The 21,079-nt window shown below is 40.0% G+C and overlaps 1 protein-coding gene across 2 annotated transcripts in view; it reads left to right on the top strand.

The window, feature by feature from the left end:
* tnksa (tankyrase, TRF1-interacting ankyrin-related ADP-ribose polymerase a) overlaps window positions 1–21,079 on the top strand; it is a 65,102-nt gene that overhangs the window by 1,210 nt on the left and 42,813 nt on the right. For both annotated transcript variants that reach the window (XM_027028487.2, XM_027028485.2), the window contains exons 2-3: window positions 630–854; window positions 6,126–6,221. In XM_027028487.2, the coding sequence (XP_026884288.2) occupies window positions 630–854; window positions 6,126–6,221 (321 nt within the window). The remainder of the gene's footprint in view (window positions 1–629; window positions 855–6,125; window positions 6,222–21,079) is intronic.

Raw genomic sequence — 21,079 nt, 5'->3', positions numbered from 1 at the left:
TAAATTTGATTATAATCTAATTATTAGATCACTCAGCAAGTCAGCTAAATTAATTATCAGATGCCTCACTACATACAAACTACAACTGTCACTATTGCTGCTTGTCGCAATGCATATTAAGTTGTCGCAGTTATGCGCAGGTTTTTGAAATAACATTTATTTATAAATTGAGAAGAATAGTTCATTCGGAGCATGTCTTTTATATTCTGAAGATGACTATGCTGTTTTTAGACTCCTTTGTCAGGCTTCATCTGTTCTCTCTGAAAATAAGATTACTGAGTAGTAGGTTAATTGAATTTAGTTTCTTGTAGCCATTTCTTAACAGCGCATCTATGCAGCCATCAGGTTTTCAAAGCATTTCCATTGTATTCGGCATGCCATCTTTACATGGTGCTCCATGTTGCTGGATACTTTGTCATGGGTCAAAAAAAAAAAAATTCACTTCAATGAATTTTTAGTGATTGTTACAGTTCCAGACTTTAAAACCATGATTTAAATTTTGCTATGAAATGGATGCAGATCTAGTTGTACACTTATTAAATAAAAACTATAAGTACTATGCAAATCCCTTACATGCAGGTTTAAAAATGAAACATATGTTATTAACTAATTAAAAAAACCTTTTCCAGGTTTTGGTAGGAAGGACGTGGTGGAGCACCTTTTGCAGACTGGTGCAAATGTGCATGCACGAGATGATGGTGGTTTGATCCCCCTCCACAATGCATGCTCCTTTGGCCATGCTGAGGTGGTCAGCTTGCTGCTGTGCCAGGGTGCTGACCCCAATGCCAGAGACAACTGGAATTACACTCCACTACATGAGGCCGCTATCAAGGGCAAAATTGATGTGTGCATAGGTAAGATGCTCTACTACTTATGTGTGGTTTGTTAATTTTATCTTGGATTCTTCTGATTACCTGTACTAAAATTTGGTGTAATTTATGGGGTGGGTCTCCCTTCAATTAGTTTCTCCACTGTTTTTCCTTTGTTTCTCCACCCAAATTATTTTTACATGCAAAATATACACTTCCATTTAACTGAATTGTAGTAGAATTGCTGTAAAGACCGCTCAGTACTTATCTTTACTGACATGGGGTGTGTGGGAGATGCATGGCAATTTTTTTTTCCTGTTTGCCCTGTGGTGTAGTTTTCAACAAGGACGGCTAACCATGTGACTTTTTTCATCAGCATTGGTGGCTTACTGTTTCAGTGTGCTTAGTTATTAAACGGTCCTTTCATGCTTTGTATTCATGACAATTTTGAAATTACTTTTCTGAACCAAAAAGAGAATGCAATCTCATCCCAACTTTCAGTTAATCTTCTACTTTTAGCAAAATTGTCTTTTCAAAAAATCACTTTCTACTAGTGATTTTTTTTTTCAGTTGCAGATTTGTGTGCATTACATATTAGTCAAAATGTAACTAACGTATATGATTGATGCCATGTCTGTGATATTACTGTGATGTACAGCTTTTTTATAAATATCTACATTTTTATTTTATTTTATAAGCAAGTCTTTAAACTAAAAGTACAAAAAGGGTAATGTAATAGATCATGAAGTCATGGCACTGGCATCTCAGATTTAGTCTTAATCTAGATCTATTCTAAAAAGATTTTTTGAAGATTAGCCCAAAAAGATTATCCCAAGTTTTATTTTATTAACCTTACACTTTATTATAGTAGAATATGTTGGTCACGGTTTTAATCTGTGATCAGTTCATTTTAAACATATTATTTTGTTGCATGGCACATATGAGAATAGTCAAATAAGTTCAAATAGATTTAGTTAGTTCAAATACATTTAGAAAGCTGGACATTTAGACTCTCAGCATAATTCATTACTGTCAACTTACACACCTGACAGCCATGAGTTTTAATTTCATGACAGACACGTTACTCATTCTAAGCATAACTTCTGCTGTGCCTCAGTTAAGTCTTCAGTTTAATTCTGTTTTATTTTCATAGCGCTTCTTACAGTAGACATCCCATAGCAACTTTGCAGAAATTAAGGTCCAGAGTCCTAATGAGCAAGCTGAGGACATTGGAAGAAAAACAAAGCTTAAGAGGAGCCAGCCTCAAAAGGGCAGCCTGTGTGGGTGACACCACTTGGAGGGAATTTGATGTTTAAATAGGACAACAGGAATAAGTAGAGGCGCTGTGATCATGCAGAGACGTAGGCAAGATATGTGAGTAGCCAGTATTAACAGCTTGACAAGCTCTGCTGTGGATGATTGTGTTGACGTACAATTTCTGCCGTAGGTTTTGCACAGGCTACTGTGAGAAGAGATCGCTGCATTTGCAGTGGCAGAAATTTGCACTTCTATATTTTTATTTATTGGTTTGTGTGGTATTTTTAGACAAACTTGATAAACCAAGAAAGCCTGATCCAATTGTAGGTACAGGTGAAAAGTTCAACAGTGGAGCAAAAGGGGTCGCAGCTTGCCATCTGGGATCATCTGTGTTTTCTCTACGTAATTCCCAAACCTTTTAGACTTTTTGGTTGGCAATTGGTAATACATTTCTGATTATTTTTAGAATTAAATGCTTAGGCTAAAGCAATTTTGTCTGCTTGAAGTAGAATGATTAGGAGGGTCCTAAACACAGTTTATCATTGGTGTCCTTTAGATGGAGCCACTTAGTAATGCAGAGATGACCTCTACTGCTGTCTCTTGTGCTCAGTAATTTGCATAAGTATGTTATGTGAGCACTAAAATGTTAATCTTAATAAACCTAGCATTATTATTTCCTCAGTGATGGCCAGATCCAGCATAGTTTTTCACTGTAATTGAGTCACGGAAGTCTCTTTGGCTGTCCACCACATGCAGTGAATTAAGTAAATCTTTGCTCTGTGATTATTTGCTGGCAGAGAAAGATTTATATTCATAACGCACCCCTCAGCCCCCAAAGGAACTTCGCTGTCTTTTCTAGAAATTGCTTAATAATACAGCAATTTGCAAACCACAGTCTGCAGGTTTTGTCCAGATGAATACATTTTCCTTACACTTTATTTTAACATGATCACAAAATGTGAGCTAGAAGAAATTCTCCCTTCAAAAATTCATACAACTGTGCTTATTAGTCTCCTCTGTCAGCGACAGTGTAGCCAACATTTAGTAGATGAGCTGCATCTGTTGTTGACTGCTATCAGATGGACAAAACGTTGAATTGAAATAATCTGAGATGTGATTTTGAGTCTATAGAGCTATCCAAAAGCACTATTCAGCAGCACTAATATAGATCACGGGAGAGACATGAACAAGTTCTTTTCTTTAAGTGGGGAGCAGGATAATGAGTACAACTGCAAACCTGCAGGCTTTTAAAATTTACTGTGCCTGCAGATTTTGGGTTATTATTCTCAGTTTAGGAACAGGATTTGGGTGAAGTGCTCTAACTGAATGTGGGGAAAAATATGGGTTCTTTTGATAATCTGAACAACTCAGTAATTAGATTTTTTTTTTTTCTGTTTGACATGGTCACAATAAATTGTTTGTTCTTTTGTTAATCTCTCAACTCCCTGAACTCACTGAAATTAAGTTTACTGTTCAAATATTTTTTAGGAGGTCTGTCAAATAAACTGGTTTGTCTTAATTTTGCTATGGTTACTAAATTATTTAATCAAGTTGCATAGAGAGGTTGCTTCAAAATAATCCCTTGGTATTTAACAATTTGGCTTTCATCACCCCAGTAGGTGATGTGCCCAGTAACCACCAGATCAGATTCAAGACAACAAGTTGTTAGATTCCCCTTCTGTATGCCTCTCCTAGGTTTGTCCTGTCATTGATCACAATGAATAAATGATATTCCTCCACCCCGTTAATTAGGGTCGCCGCTACTCTCCAGCCATTCTTTTCTGTAGCCATCAACGCAAAGCCACAGTAGGGCAGTTTAAAACTGGAGGTTGTTTGCTGTCAATCCTTGCTCCAGAGATGGATAATGGCTCCCCTTCCCCCCCTGTTTGCTGGGGACCTGGCTTGTTTCATTCCTCTGTAGTGCTACAGATCTGTCCTGCCTTGTGGGTGAATAGGTCATCTATCTTTACTGCCGGAGACCTGTCCACCCGCCTGGGGGAATAGGTCGTCTCTGTACAGCTGCAGACCTGTCCGTCCTGGGGGAATAGGTCGTCTCTGTACAGCTGCAGACCTGTCCGTCCTCCTGGGGGAATGGGTCCTTTGCTTTGGCTGCTTATGGATGAATAGAAAGTGACAGACGCAGCAGAGCCCAGGGCCCTGTGATGCAGTATGTGACGCAGCTATTCTGTCGTTGCCTTGAGCTGTTGATGACCGTTTCTGTGTGTGTGTGTTTTGTGAGAGAGAGAGCATATGCCTTTAAACTGTTAATCAGATAACCTTCTTTCTCTGTTGAGCTTGCCAGCGAGTATCAGAACAGAGACGCCAATTGCTGTTGCCACTTCTGTTTCTCACTTTCTGCAACTGGAAGTCTAACAGTCACCTTTCTGTCAGTTGCTGCTGATGGGCCTGCATTTTGTGGACATCTCTTAACCCAAGCGCCAGACATGCCATGTGCTGTATTAACCTGCGCACCTGTATTTCTGTGCCCTCGTTCAGCCTCGTCTAATTGTACCACATTTGTGGTGGTGTTCTAAGCATGGATCACGACAGGGCCATGCGCTGGGTGCTCGTGGGCTGGGGCTTGAGTAAAGGGCCTGCAGGGCTGGCAGAGGGACCTGTGTGGAAGCCGCACCAACAAGCTTTCTGCTCGTGGGTCTGTGTGTCGACTGGGGCCGGTGGTGGAGATAGCGAGGCAGTTCCAGCATCCTGCCACCTCTGATGGAGGACCAAGCTGTCGGAGGCATGCTTGCCATTCCACCAGCGTTAGTCACTGCGTGGCTGTCATCGTCCCTGAAGCCCCCCCCCCGGCCCCTCCCATTCTGCCATGCTGCCTGCCATTCTACTGCTTTCATGTAAATAGACTTTCTGCCTTTGAGCACACATTCATTGGCATGAGAGTGCTGTTGGCTGTGCCATGCACTCCGATTAACATGTTAAGATAATGTTTCTGTTCCTTTAAGCCCTCGGGTCCTCCTTGATGCAGGGTCATATTTGAGGATGGCACGGCTATTCAGAACCATTTTTATAAAAAATTATGAGAATTGGATGAGTCACCAAAGTGCCAGCAACATCAGTTATGCCCACATATGGTGGTTTACATTTTTTTGTGTTTTGTTGATTTTTGGACTGATCATTTATGCTTTCTTGGCCCAACAGAGAAATTATTATAAACAAATGTACTATTGGTGAGATTTCTCTCCACTTGTGAGCACAGCAGCTTTTTGTTTGGAGGTGTGTGTGTGTACAGAGAGCATGTGGCTCCTCCCTCTGCACACTTTCCTGGGCCTGGAGCGTAGAGAGAGAGAGAGGGGACTCTCTTAAAGCAGGGTTGTTGGTAACTGCTATTGATTGATTGTAAAGATGTGTTTAGAACTGATGGCTGTGTGGAGGGAAGGAGGGAGAGAGAGACAGGGAGGGAGGGAGAGAGCGCGCGCGAGAGTGAGCACGCGTGCGAGGGCAAGTGTGTGTGTGTGTGTGTGTAAGGTGTACGTGAGCATGCACGTGAAGGGAGGGTGATGGTGAGAAGGGACATGGCTGGGGCAGAGGGAGGGGTGTGTGTTGAGAGGAGGAGTGCAGACTGTTGGGGGAAGCTGGCCACAGAAGAGGCACTGCTCCTTCAGAGTGGCTCAGTCGGCTTTGGGAGATTAAAAGGCTCTACGGAACGGCTCAGTCTCTTCCCCCTCCTTTCTCTTTCTCTATCTCTCAATCACACTCACTCACTCATTCTCTCGCACTCTCTTTTTTTCTTGCCCTGGAACCTGATGAGAGGCTAAGGATCGGCAGAAAGCCTAGGCTTTGGTATTCCCCTCTCATACCTGAGCTCCAGTCACATGCTCCCTCCTGGACTCCCCCAGTAACATGGGTTTTTTCCCCCGTCCCTCTCTGCAGCATCAGGCATCCTCCAGCGCAGGCTGCTCGCTCCACTGCTGCCCGGCTGCTGTGCGATGTGCGCCTGTGTGCGCACCATGCCGAGGCGAAGGCTGGCGCCCAGCGGGGGCGGCTACGGCACTAGCCTCTGCCTGCCTGAGTTAAGCTACTGCTTGTGTTTCCCCTGCACAGTGCTGCTCCAGCACGGCGCCGACCACAACATCCGCAACACCGATGGCAAGTCTGCCTTGGACCTGGCCGAGCCGTCCGCCAAGGCCGTCCTCACCGGTGAGTCACAACGCTGCCCTCCTTCTCTCACTGCGTGCTCTCTCACTCACACTTTCTCATACTGTCATGCTGTCTCTCTTATTTTCTTTTTTTCTGCCCACTTTTGTCTCCCTCTTTAACATGATTTTTTTTTCCCCCCTTCATTACTTCTCTGGTGATCCCTGTCTTGAAAATGTTGAGTGTTTTTGTTTTGGTTGTGGATGTGTGCTGCTGTTACTCTCGCTGTCTTTCTCTCTCTGTCTCTCAACCCTCGTCATGTTCTTGGACAGGGATCAGAGATTCATACATAATGAGGTTTCTGTCCTCATCCTTCAGAGTGTCCTCTCATCCCACAACTGTTTACTCAGACTTAGATCATATATTCACTGTTTAATACATTGATGACACACAGCGAGATGCGAGCTTTTACAAGCAACACAGACGTGTGATTGTTCTTAATAAGAAAGATTATCAGACGCTTGCATTCTTAATCTTAATAATCTCTGTCTGTTTCTCAGCCTCTCTCTGTCTACACACACACAAAACAGTGTTCATTTTCATCATAGCCAAGATGCTATTTCAATCAATATGAGCATCGTTATAAAATACATTTACATTAATCATTTGGTGCACACATCCAGAGTTACTTGCAAAAACATGCAAATACTAGAAGACAAAGTGATGAGTAAATGGAGCATCTGGGACGACATATAACCTGAATGAAAAGAGTTTTATCTTTGCTTGAGTGAGTGGAATTTGAGGCAAAGAAGCATTTTAATGTGCGGCGGTGCGGGGGAAAAAACAGCAGCCCAGCGACAGTCCATCTGTCTAGCTTTATTTACTCTTGGCAAAGACCGTTGCCCAAGCCATAATAGACAGTGTTGAGGTAGTTGCTCAAAAGTAATCAATGACTGACTACGAATTATGTCCCTGAAATTGTAACGGGATTACTAATTATTTACTGGAAAAAACAACTATTTACTCATTACTTTTAAGTTGTATCCTAAAACCCATGCATATATACTAGAGTTAAATCTACCATCAAATCTGTACCAACTGGAAAGTAGTTGTTTAGGAACAAAAATAGCAGTAGTAGCAACAGTAAAACACATAAATTGAGTATACTAAATGTTGTTAAATTAGATTTTACATAGTCCAGTAAAAGCTTCTAAAATAAAAAGGTTTCATGGTGGTCCAACAAAAATTGCATTTCAAACACATCAGCAAATGCAAGAAATGAATTTCTTGTTTAAAAAAAAAAAAAAAAAGCACAAGAATCAGAATCTCAAATTGGCCCAATAACAAATACATTATAACCAGAAAGGTATTTTTAATTTTACAGTGAACTGCTTGAATATGTGCTCAGAACAGGATTATTTCAACCAGTTCTTAAGATTTAATTTTTTACTTGCTCATCTCTGAAACTGTTATGAGCTGTATAACAAAAGTCTCGAAAATCATTTGGAGGAAAGCTTGTTTCTCTTTGGGCTCAGCAAAAGACTGTCTAGTCTGAAAAGCCTTTCCACAGGTGTACTTGATGTTAATGGTGTTGTATTTCAGTGAGATTTTCTATTTTCTCTGGAAAAGTGCTTGAGAACATTCATCTCTGATCCAGCTGATTTCAAGTACTCCATTACTTCGTTCTCTGCAGTGTAAGAAGTATTTTACTCTTCAAATGAAAAGTCGTCCTGACCCCAGATGGAGGATGTTTGTCCTCAGGCCTCACTACATGCCAAAACTCAGCATGACACTCCTTGGTCAGCAGTAACAATCTCTCCTCTTATCATCTTTAAGACAGTACAGCTTGAAACAGGTAAAGTGATGGCTGCCAAAAGGGCATTTTCACTGCTCAGTATAGAGGAGAAACGCACTTTGATAGTCTGTGAAAACAAAATACAAAAATGTTTTAAAAAATGTTATTAATAAAAAGATGTATTCTTCACACCATCTTTGCTCACAGCATTTACTTATCTGTACAAATCCATCTAGTAGACGTACGTTCATCCTGGAATGCTCGTTCTGCAATTGCAGTATTTTTAGTCATGAGAATATCTAGTGTTGGTAAAAGTGTGCCATGATGGCACTCATCTTGCAAGCAGTGAGTGGCTTTAATAATGTGCAATACTTCGTCAACAACTGAGATTCATTTCCTGTGATGCATTTTGGCCCCAGATGAGAGCAAATGGTGTTCAGTTCTGTAATTGGAATCTCAGTGATGTAGGACAGGGCGTCATGGAATGAGTTCCATCTAGTTGCAGTGAATACAGTGTGCTTCTTTGGTCACTTCCTCACCCAGCTCTGAAGTACAGATGATGTAACTGGTTTTGGTCCAAGGAGCTGAGCACTTCCCACAGACACTTCTGTAGAATCTGAACTCACTGTTGGTTGATAGATTTCTCCACATTACTTGATATCAAGTTAAACTTATATGACGCTCGTTTCAAGTGAGAAGGAAAAGTAAACTACTCATCTGAATCAAAGGACAGAGCTTGGCCAAAATCTGTAAATGGCACCTCTTCAACTCAAGGCTCCTCATCCAAATCTGAAACTGTATTTGTAGCAAATTCATACATTCTAAAGGCTTTGATGGAATTGGACCCATTGTCAGTGACAGGTGCAGTGACTTTGACATCTTATATGCAGAAGGGACCTGTTCTATTTCACTGGCAGTGACATCATTTGTATACCATCCCTAAATTCTTTTATAGGCTGTGGAAGCTTTTCCATGGCGAAGGCTACTGGGGTTTATTCAATGAGCTCTCATCCCAGGGGTGGGTGGGTGTGTGTGTGTGTGGGTGTGTGTGTTCAGATTCCATGTTACCCTGTCTCCAAATAGATTGCAAATGTTTTTCATACTGAGACAGGTACGTTAATCAGTATTTGTCTAAATTATAGTGACTACAGCAATGTTACACTGTGGAGGAAATGCTACCATTTCTGTATCTTTGTACAAGTCTCTTCATCTGTCCCTGAATTAAACCTCACTGCTGGCACATTAAATCTAGATTGTTTGGTGATGTGGGTGTGCGCTCTCCTGCGATACAGAGGTCTTTAGTTGTGGGCTTTGTTTTAGCATGGATTCTGATTAAATGATTGGACAAATTACTTATCAAGTGCAGCAGTTGAAAGTTCCTTTTGGTTTGGTCATAAATACTACCATGATGTGCAAGTTGTGCTTTGCATGAAACTAATTTGATAGAATGAGAATCTCAATTTGTGCAAACAACCAGCTTTATCCTCCTATGCCATTGTAGCCTGACTGTGTTTGTGCTGTGCTCTTTATATTCATAGTTACATGACAAATGGTGCAATTACCTGTGGCAAGGTGTGAGTATGGACACAAATTATGCAAAGAATAGCTAATGGGGAAAAGTTTTATGCTTTGGGTAGTAGTATTTTTATCCAGAAATGTACAGCAAGTAATGTAACCAATGTGATTACAAGATAAAGTAATCACATCACTGTAATGCATTACTTTGTAAAGTGTTACCCCAATACTGAGAATGGATTAGAATGGCTAGAAAGATTTCAGTCTCAAATTAAATGCATATTAGATACTTTTTCTCCCACAGAGAATGAGTGAGAATTCTCTGCACTGAGACTTAATAAGATGCTGTACTTGTCAGTGCAGCTTAAGGTCTAATACGCAATATATCCTTCTTGAAAGTAAGCAAGGTTAATGGTGTCGCTGTATATCTCACATTAGAGATAGTCCAGTGTGAATGTCATTACAAAAGTTCTACTATTGCAATGTATATTTTGATGACACATTACTAAGGACTTAAAAATAAGGTATATAACAAGGGTCTTTTGAGTGTAGCTCATTGCCTTAGAAAAATCAGACCTGGTCTTTACATAAGCCTCCCTGTAATCCAGATAACAAACATCGACTGAGAAATGCCACTTATCACATTTTTCGCAATAATGGCAAAAGACCAACACTGTGTGTGCATGCGCTCACCCGCCCGCATGTATAAATAGCATAGGTACCACTTCTCTAGCTACTTCAAGTAATTGTTATAGATCCACTTTTCTTGGGCTCTGTGGTGTCTAGACTGACCCTGCATTTCTTACGGGTGCCTAGTGCCCCATTGCTGAGCTCTTACTTTATAGACCTAAGAGGAGTTTTATTTTCTAGGCTTGGGCCCAGTACCTTCACATATTGCACTTTTCTATTTGGATTTGTTACATTTCTGTCATACCTGAGATATATGCAGATGAGAAACCCTCTTATACTCATTTAGTAAAGCTGATATCTTTATTTATAGAACTGGTAAAACTGATGCTTTCTGCCCAGTGCATAGTTACTCACATCTCTCTATCCAATGAGCGAGAATGTGTGTACAGCTGTTGCTCCCCGGGCCTCTCTGCCTACCTAAGTTTAAATAGTCCATGTTTCTTTTATTGCAAATCTTTTAGCCTTTAGTTTGCCTGGTGTTAAGAATGTTCATTCATGCATGCCAGGTTTAAAGGAAGGCACTACTGAGTCATTGAGTTGCTGCAAAGGAACTGTGTGGCCTGCGGGTGCTTGTGTTTGGCTGTAAATCACAGAAATCTCATGGGCCAGAATTCTGCGTATGGCACATACATGTTCCTGCTTTGTACACTCTCCTGTGATGGGAAGCTTTATATTTAGAACTAGTTGGTGTAGCCCTGCCAATCCCTTTTGATGAACTGAATTAATATGCATTTTTGTGTTTTGCTGAGACAAGTGTTCTGAATGCTCAGACACGCTGTTACCCTGAGACTGCAAACTTCAGCTGTCCTGCTCAGCTCAATCTGCTGTGTGTCCTGCCTGCTGCACTTTTATGGGCTTATTCTTAATATTACTTGCTGAGTAGGATTCATACAAAGTAAAGGGGGGGGGGGGGCTACATCTTTTGTTTCCTGGTAAATATTTAATCTGATTATAGCCTTATACACATTATATTCAATAACTGTCTGATTTTAAAATTATCCCCAGAAGTACTTTGGGGAAGTCACTCAATAAGCGAGGCACTGTTTGTTGCATGATTGTGTACATTGCTTTTCCTGTTGAACCTTGTTTTCTAATATGCGCCATTTCCTGATATAAGATTGATGTTGGGACTACTGTGCACTATCGGGTAGTCTCCAATCTTTTAAGTTCTGTAGTTTGTCTGTGTTTCGATTGGGAAATGCTGATAGAGGCTACCCAAACTCTACTGTGATTTCAGTTTTAGTAGCTGCTTAGGGCATTTGAGTCTGCACATGTTGAGTGGAAAACCATTCCTCAAATTGCAATGCAGTCTGTACTCAAAAGACCTGAAATGTAATTAGGAGTCTCCAATGAATTCTATTGAACAACTCATTAAGTCAGTAACTCATTTTAATTTTGACAAACCTTATGATTCACTGAAATGGGCATCCATAGTTTTATTTTAGTTTTCATTTTAATATAGTTTGTAGTAGTGGTGAATGCTAGCAGATAAAAGTGCTCTATGCTCTGTCGTTCAGGGGCCATTTACTGAGCCGTCTTATTTGAAGAAGACCAGAGCAGCTCATTTCAGTTAATACCTAACTCTAGATTGGAAATAGTATGGTATTTAACTGAACTAGTAGTTTGGTATTAACTAAAATATTTGTTTACTATTTATTTACTAACAATTTAATTTATTAATACCAAAACGTAAACTTAATACTTTGAATTTAAGTGTGAAAATGGTGAGAAGTGATGAAAAACTGATTTTTGCTAGCATTGGTTTACCCTGGAATTTCAATCGATTTGTGTACCATGCAGTTGGAGGACTTTGGAATTAGGATGCACTCTGGACAGACCGACTTTCATATTTGTAAAGTATAAAAAGAATGATATTAGTAATCTTGTCCTCTACAAATCAACTTTGCATGCAAACTCTGTATATTGCTGTGTTTGTAATTTGAATGACTGGAAATGTTTTTTACTTTGCATGCATTACCTCAGGTGAATGTGAGATTGCATTTATTTGCATACATTTGCATGATTTGACTGGAGCAGAATATTGTACATTTAGAATTTGTCTTGTTCTTAAATTCTTGTTGTAAACTACCACTGCATTCGTGCTTTATCAAGATCTGCTTTTCAAAGTCCATTAATTCTGACATTTTTAAAGCTTGTATGACACCTCTAGGTACAAATCAAATTTTGCCCTTTTTAATGCTTAATACTTGAATGCTAATGCCCTTACCCTGCCGTTCAGCTCCATGAGAGAATGTCTTAATTTTATTTGTACTAAAGCAAGATTTCTGAAATATTCACTGTCCTAGAGCAGTTTAGTATCTTTCATTAGGCTGGAGCTATGTGCTCTAAACTACAACATTGGCTCAGTTGACGTTTAAAATCATTTAATCTAGCCTAACATTACTTTTAAAGTTTCTGCAAGTGTACCATACAGTACTTTAACTTGTAATCAAAAGTGTATTTTGGGATAAGGATCACAGTAATAAAATCAATATATACAGCTTTGTGCAACACCAGTACAGCAGCTAAATCTGCCTTTGAAAATGAGGGAATTCAACAGAAGCACTCAAAATATCTGTATCAAATTGCATATTTTTAGTGTTTTTTTTTTTTTTTGTTTGTTTGTTTTTTTTTTTGTATGTCATGCAGAAAAAAAATCAGAAGTTTATGAAGATGGATCATTTTTATTCTGCAGCAGGAAACCTGGCATGAAACAATGAGCAGGCCACTTAAGTGCCTGAGCCCAATGGCGGACATGGCTTCCATACCACACTGTCATCATTGGCACCTGCATTATACAAAAGACATAGTTATTAACAGGGTTTTCGCATTGAATTATGAATATAGAAAACAGGTGAATGACACTAGGGCCAGTTTTACAGCTGAGCAGTCATTGTCTTCCCCCCCCCCCCCTTTTTTTTTTCAGTGACCCTCTTGATTTAGTTTTGCAGTGACAGATGGTAAAGGCCCTGTGTTTGAAACATGCCGGTGGTGATTCATGTCAGTGGTGATTCCTGAATTGTCCTAGTAAAACTGGACATATTTTCCTTTACTTCCCCCAATAAGATGTCTGTCCCATTTCATTGGTCCTGGTTAGTCAGAGCTTGCAATTGATCTCACCGGGCTAGTGGTTAATCCTTTTATCTGAGCATGGGTTCCACAAGCCTCTCAGAATATGTATGGCTATGCACGTTTAGCATCCTTTAAAAGGCTCTCCATGCTATTCTCCACTATAACCTGTGGACCAAGTCATGTGGCAAAGAAAGACAGACTATTCAAATGGACATGTGTTTGCACTATCATGCTGTAGTGTCACTTCTTGATGGGGTTCTATTAGGTCCAGTGTTTTCTAGGGGCGATGCTTTCTGCTATGCTTCTATAATTCACAAATGGAGCCTTTAACTAACTATATCCATCCCCAGCCAGCTTAAACATATGCTGCTTTACACACCCTGACATTCACTTATGGCCCGCTTGTTGGCTGTTTCATAGTCTTGTTTGAAGCTGAAGGGTGACATGTCTTTTCAGTTGCAGCATGGAATAGTTTTTCTCTGAATATCATCTGCTCCCTCTTAAGTTTAAGTCGAGACTTAAAACGCATCTTTTTACTCTGGTATTTTAATTTCGGTGGCCATGTGTGTGTGTTTTTGCTTCTTTTTTTTTTTTTTTTTTTTCTCTCTCGTGTTTTGCATTTTTTTGTTTTGTCAAGCCATGTCTTTTTTTCCCCTAACTTTTTACAGCACTTTGGTCACTTACTTACTTACTTACTTACTTACTTACTTACTTACTTACTTAGGCACACACTTTGGTTGCTTGCTTACGTACTTTTATTCCTAATGTTTTTAACGCATAGTAGATAAATCCATCAGTTTAAACCTTTCAAAAATTATATCTATTTATAAATCCAAAAATCCTAAAATATGTAACATATTCCATTAAAATATATCAGAATTTATTTTATCAATACATAGTTCTTGGGGAAAAATTTATTTGGCCATTAGGGTGTTGGTTAAATATGACTTTATATGATTTATTGTGATTCAAATACATAGCCTAGTGTAAACATTTAGATTAACATTAGAATGTGTTTTGATTTTTCATATATTCTGTTGTGTTTTGGTGGTAGCTATAAAGATGCTATTCAGGCAAAAAAAGCTCAAAAACGAGATACATTTTCAAGTTTGAATTTTCTTAAGCACAAACGTGTATCTCAAAAACGCAAGCAGTTGGCTGAATAAAACTTCCTAAACTGGATGCTTGCTTCAGAAGACTGGAGAGACTTAATAGGAATTTGGACTTGCAGTCCAACATAGATGATTTTGCTGAGTACAAGGAACATCACAAAAACTTCTTTGTAAACTTGCATTGCTTAAGTGACTTAATTGAGACATAAAAATATCAGGCTAGACTATCTGTAAAGAATTAATATTTTACTGTAGCTTTAATCAACTTTGTCTAGAGTGCACAGATTAGTCTGCATTTCAAAGACACTGGCCAATTCAACTGGGCCAAACTGTTTCACAGTGTTAAGAGAAAATAAATATGGTGTTTTAAGTGAAAGGAAACTACTTTTTGATTTGCCTCTCTATTGATTTGATTTTTTTTTTTTTTTTTTTTTTTATTATTATTAACACAAAATGATAATTTGGACACATCAAAGTGTTTTTTAATACTGTTCTTTAAAAGCTTCTTAAGTATGTCCTAACACACTCCATTGACCATCAGAAGTGTGCAGCTGGCAGAGAACTCTACTCCTTTGATGGACTACAAAACTAAAAAAAGACAGTAAGCTAGACAGTTTTCATGTAGAAGAAAATCTAAATTGTAATAAATACCTATAAATGCTTATACATTTCCCCTTAGAAATGCAAGGTTTTAAATTATTTTTGAAAATTTTCAAATCAATTATTATACATTGCTGAAATAAAATAGATTGTGCATGTGATTTTATAAATATAAAAATCACAATGTTTGGCATATTTTGTTTGTGTATTTTTAAGAACCTCCCTGTTGGTCTGTGTAGAAGCAGATATGCAATTTAGCTAATGAATGTACATAAAGATTCTCATGGCAAATCAAGAGATTAACAACACTGAAATCTGCTCATTTAATTGATCTCATCTGCTGTCCTCCCCAGGCACAACTGAAGGCAAACACTTCATTATAATCTCCTACAGAGCAAACAAGCAAATAAAAATCTGTACAATGCGTTAGTGCTACATGCTTACGCGATGCTGTGAACATCGATATTGACTGATGGCTGTGAGTGTCAACAACTCCTGCCAACCTCTACACATCAAATCAGCGCGAGTAGCGCAGCGGCCCTGCAGCCCAAGCCGCCTGTGAACATGCCATGTTGGACTGCTTTTCGCGCTGGCCTTGTTTCTCCTGCGAAGGGTCAAACTCAGACGCTCTGCTGCCTCAGCTAACTGCTCTGCTTGTTTGGCGGCTTCTATGCACCTGCATCCTCTTAGCTTCATTTGTCAGTCCTTATCTGTCTGTTGTCCCTCAGTGCTAGGATTTTCTCTGATAAAAGCCATATTTCCTGAGGCGTGCACACTCTCTCTCTCTCCAAAAAAGCCCCAAAAATGCTAATTTATTTTTGCTGATAAAGCACTCCATGGAGCTTTAATAATGGGAGTTCACAGAGCCATTTTAGAGAAAGAACTATCTTAGGCAACATTAACTTCAATTAATTACTTTGCTTAATGGTATTCAGAGGCAGCTTGCTAATGGGAGTGATGACGGATCAGTTCCTCTGCACTGGACGCAGCCCAGTTAAGGCAGTGTAAATAAGCCTCTCTGTCTTCCTGACTTTGGGTCGCTGGCTCATAATAAGGCCCCCTGTCATGGTGCTTCTCACTTGTTCTGTTTCAAAAGAATTTCATCATCAAACAGGCAGAGGGGGCCTGAAGTCAACCTATCTGTACATGTTAGAGGAACAAGGACTTCCTGTGCCACACTTTCCTTTGAGCCTTTTATTTTTTTACTTTTGTAGTTATTGCCTTGACTTTTATTAGATGAGTATTAAAAAAAACTGAGTCAAAGAATAATAAGTTTTCTTAATTCTATAAAGAATATTGTGATTATTACATGGCTTTTAGTTGATATCTATATGATGTTATTAATGAATCCATGGGTATCCATCTGTACCATAAAATGTTTTGCTGTGCATTAGCTTCCAGTGGCATACAGGGATACATAATTGCACCTCACTGTTTTTACTGAAAGGCTCAAAGAGGGCTGGCGTGTGAGCGTGTGCAGACAGACGGACGGACGGACGGAGAGAGCGAGAGTCACTCACTCACTCAGTGCCCCCCTGTGTGGTTGACTCAATGTGGCATTTGGGCTAAATCACTTTGACAAAGCAGATTGCTTTTCTTCAAACAGACCACGTCCTTCTGCTTCTTCACGCCTGATTGTGGGCACTTTATTTGTGCCCCCCCCCCCTTTTTTTTTTTCTTCTTCTTTTTTTTACATTTCAAAAGATCCTTACATAAATAAAGAAGGGAGGAAAAGAATAGAATTCTGATGTTAAGAGTTACAGTAAGAATCCACAGCTGGCTGTGGGTGGGAGGGAGCCTGGCTGTTACTTGAGGGTGCAGGGCACGCATGCAATGGCCTGGGAACACTGCCTGGTTCCGGCAGGTGCTGGAAGGCTCCTGTCCCTGCTCAGCAGAGACAGGGAGCAGATTAGCAAGAGGCCCAGGCCTCTAAGGCACATTCTTTGGCTTACAGCGGGAGGGGTTTTAAAGGCAGCCCGTTTAAATGGGACCTCTGTGCTACAGGCTCAGGATGCCTGCTCTTGCACAGCCCAGCCAGAGCTAAACAAGCTAAAGCCAGTTCAGGCAAGAGGAAGCCCAGTGGAAAGAGGAGCTCAAAAAGTAGGATAAATCTTGGTGAGGCCAGCAGTGAGACCAGCTTTAAATTGAAAGAGTTACTGATGTCTTCAGTCTTGGTGGCTCTTACAAAAGGACACTGTCGGTGCGTTCATCCTCAGAAACTAATTCAAATCGAGAAAGAGAATGAAGATGCGCTTAGAAAATGTTGATAGGTTTTTTTCAAATGACTTTTTTTGTGAACTAATAGTTTTCAGCACTTACTTCATTGGCTTGTAATAATCCACCAAGTCGTCTTTTATGCCCAGTACGAAGAGGATAAACCTTACATAATCCTTTTTTGTGCTTGCGGTGAGATTATATTATAGACCAGCGGTAGGTTTAGCCTATCTGTGTGTCTACTGTAGGCATCAGAAATAAACCCATGTTCCAGCTTGAGCATAATTCAGAAACAAAGGGATGAAATTCAGCACATTTTTTGGAACATCTCTCTCATTGGTAACTCCTCATTCCTCCTCAAGTTTTGGCTGCAAAAATGGTGCACAGCATTTAGGGAATAAATGCAGTTATTTACAAGGCTGTGCAAGCATGGTGTTGAAGTAAGGTCTAGTATTAGTGGCTAAGGTCTACATGTCTGTGGTGTATAATCACATGACTGTGCAGCGTTGTGCTGAGATGAGCTGGCTCCTCATTGCTAACATCTCTCTGGTGTTGGTGTGGCTGCCTTTCAACCAGCTCCCCGATGAGCGCTTCCTGCCCTGTGACAACTCCCTCCCTAAGCACTCATTCGTCTCGCTCAGTGTTGCCATGAGAACACGCAGATTCCGTCTTGTGTGACGAGCCGTCACTGGCCCATTTACTTTTCCTCCTCCATGTTCTGTGTAATGCGATCCATTTGTGTTGGAGGTGACCATCTTAATGTCATTTGCATGAAACGACAGGCCATCCCCCGGAGATGATTTGCCTCATAAGCCTGGTAAAAACAACTACCAGGAAAAACTCAAAGAAAAAAAAAAACCAGTCCATTCAGGTATGGTTACCCTGCCAGTTGGCCATGTTGATGTTTTTCCGCACCTTGATGGAAAGTGATTAATCTTCCCATGTTGTCTGTTACCCTTGGTGCCTGCTGTCATCCAGCTGTAATTGCTTAGTTTTTCACATGGCTGAGCAGCTTCTCAGACTGCCTGGTTGGCAGAGGTATGGCCAATGCAGTGAGGAGAGGGGCACAGAAATAATGAGCTTGGTAATCAGGTTTTTTCAGTGTGTGTGGAGGCAGAGTGACTGGAATTCACAGTATGCTCTGATTTGGCTTAATTTGAACACATGGATGTTATCATTGATTTGGCTCTGATCTTTTTATTTTTTATATGTTATGGTTTTTTTTTTTATTATTATTATTATTTTTTTTATAGCTGCTTTTAGTTGGGACATTTTAGTCTATTTGCAACCAGAAGGTTTTAAGGACTTATGTTAGGGTTGTTGAATATCTGCATTCCCTGACAGACTTAACACTTATTTGCATCTTATTTGCATTTTTGATATAGATTGACAGCTGAACTCTTCTGGGAGAGTAGGGGGAGAAGGGCTCAGCTGGATGGTTCTCGGTGAATGTATGTTTAATTCCTAACCCTCTGCTTGGCAGAAGGTATCCTCTTCTACCCTCAGCAAACTGACCATGGCTCTGGTTTCAGATCCTTCTGTGTCTGGTCTTTAAAGTCTTTCCATTTAGAGTCAATGGTCTGAAACAGTACGTTTTTTTATGTTTGTTTAAATTGCAGCACCCAGAGCTGTGATTTGAGCTTCAGGTCTCGTCATGGATGTCATCCATCTTTCATTGACTGGCTTTTGTTGGAGTTCCTAGTGCAATATGGCTCCACGCGCTCCCGGTCACGACTTAAATTAACTGAAGTCGCCACTGCAGCGCTTCAGTCTGCCTTCATTCTTCAGTAACCTCTAACTAGAAGTTGCTTATTTGCCCAGAAATGAAGAGTGAAAACATTCAAACTCACTGGGCACGAGGATTGTAGCCATTTTTTTCTAAGCTGCTTCGGTTTGTCATTCCAGTGGCAAAACAGACAGATCTGCTGTCACTGTTAGAGAGATCTTTAGTTAAACTGTAAAAATCACCCTCTTCTCTACTCAGTGTAACAGTAGATCAGTTATAATCAGTGCATTGATTAGTTTGTGTTGATCAAGTTTGCATACATCAATTCATGATCCAAGTTGAAAAAGGATGGAGATCATCTTATGGTTTTACTTCAAAAAGAGCTTAATGATTGAGTATGCTGAACCTGATTTTTGGTAAAATTTATTGTGATTTGAAAATTTGTTTGCTGGATGCATTTATCTTCTTGGTTGTATATCACAGAGGAATCCTATCACATCATACTAGCTTTTGAAACATCATCAAACATTGAATCGTTGCTTATAAATGGAGACACTGCTGTATGAAGGCAGTAGCTAAAGTTTATACTCTTGCACTTCACTGTGGCCCAGCTGAAGGTGGATGAAGAGCCGCACTGGTGAAAGCAGGGATTGGATTACAGCACAGAGCCTGGACTACTCCTGCAGTAGGACACCACCGGCTTTAGACTGCCTTTTCTCCTCGATAAATGTGGCCTAGTGGTTTTCTCTGAGCATGCAGCAGTGAGGAGCTTAGCTGGGTGAGGGAGATCCCAGCAGTAGAGCGTTGGGCCTGAGCTCTCAGGAGCGACTGCACAATACCAAAGTGAGCAGAGAAAAGGAGAATAATAAGCATGGAATGCAAAATTTGTGTATGAATGTGTCACAGAAAAAGGTTTGCAGTTACAGAGCCTAAGCAAAAAACTGCTTATTTCAGCATGTGTTTGAGGAGAAATGACTGTTTTCCTCTATAGCAAATTCATGAGACTTCATAGAGCTTGCACTTTCTTTTGCCATTTGGTCTGACTAACATTGATAAATGAGTTATGAATTTGGATTGTTTTCCTAATGATCAACTGAATTATTTTAGAAATCCTCACTCTATTTCTACTTCATTTATTTGTAAAACCTCGACTGGAAAGATTTCCCTGTGGATTTGCACTCAGAACTACATGTTGGAATCTCCAGTCTGCTGGTGCTGCAGCCATACTCAAGCTAAGTACTACATAACAAAAAGTAATGAAATGAGTGGAAATTAATAGGAACTATTGGTAACACAGCTCTCATATTGCCAGTCTTGTGTAGCGAATGTGCAGTTTATCAAACAGAATTGTATTGATCAGGCCTAGATCCTCAGAAGAGGGAACGAGTAAGGTTTGCTGCTATATCTTCTTTGCCCATAATGATGTACCCCTCTGAATCTTCATGGCAAGGCCAGAGAGACCACACTTACCAACCTCTCATAGCCACTCTCTTCGTTCAGACAGTTGATCTCAGAATTACACATCTCTTCAGAGACCACAGCCATGGTGAAACCAAGAAATGAATTGTTGATTATGTGCTTACATTAAAGGCAGATGCCATTGACAGAGAACCAGTGTTTTGTGGACATCGACATGTGGTCAAGTATTGGGTTTCCTGATGTTTATATGTACCTGATTTCAATTTCGATGCGGACAAAAATCACTAACCAAAGCCTAAAGAGCGTTGCCACTTGGTCATATTACAAGGCAGGACTTGTCACTTTTAATTTCACCAACAAGGTCAATAATATTCTTATTGTACATGGATAGGTTTGTACAAACATTTTTATTGTGTTACAGCTTTAACTGGAAAACTGTAAGCTAGCTAGGCTTGCTTTGTTCATAGCCATCACTGCCACGCAGTAGCTTGTGACCATAACTCAAAACTGCTCTGGAGGCAGAACAAACCCAATTTGTTCAGGCCACAACCAGTGTCATTCAAAATAACCTGTAGGTAGAGTTTATGTTTATAAAACTGTGCATCCTTAGTTAGTTTTATGTGCACAGCATGAAACCTTCAGTATTTTATTTGTGGTTTTGAATCTCTCCTTTTGCGCTTGGTTTTGTTTTCTTGAAAACTGCCCGGTAAGCTAGCTAGCCTCTGAAGCTGCACCTTCTTTACTCGCTTGTTTGTTGTTAGCTAGCAAGGCATTGTAC

The sequence above is a fragment of the Electrophorus electricus genome, chromosome 6 (assembly GCF_013358815.1).
Source record: "Electrophorus electricus isolate fEleEle1 chromosome 6, fEleEle1.pri, whole genome shotgun sequence".
NCBI classification, from domain to species: domain Eukaryota; kingdom Metazoa; phylum Chordata; class Actinopteri; order Gymnotiformes; family Gymnotidae; genus Electrophorus; species Electrophorus electricus.
Note: the sequence above shows the minus strand (reverse complement) of the source record. Positions and strands in the feature narration are given on the sequence as shown.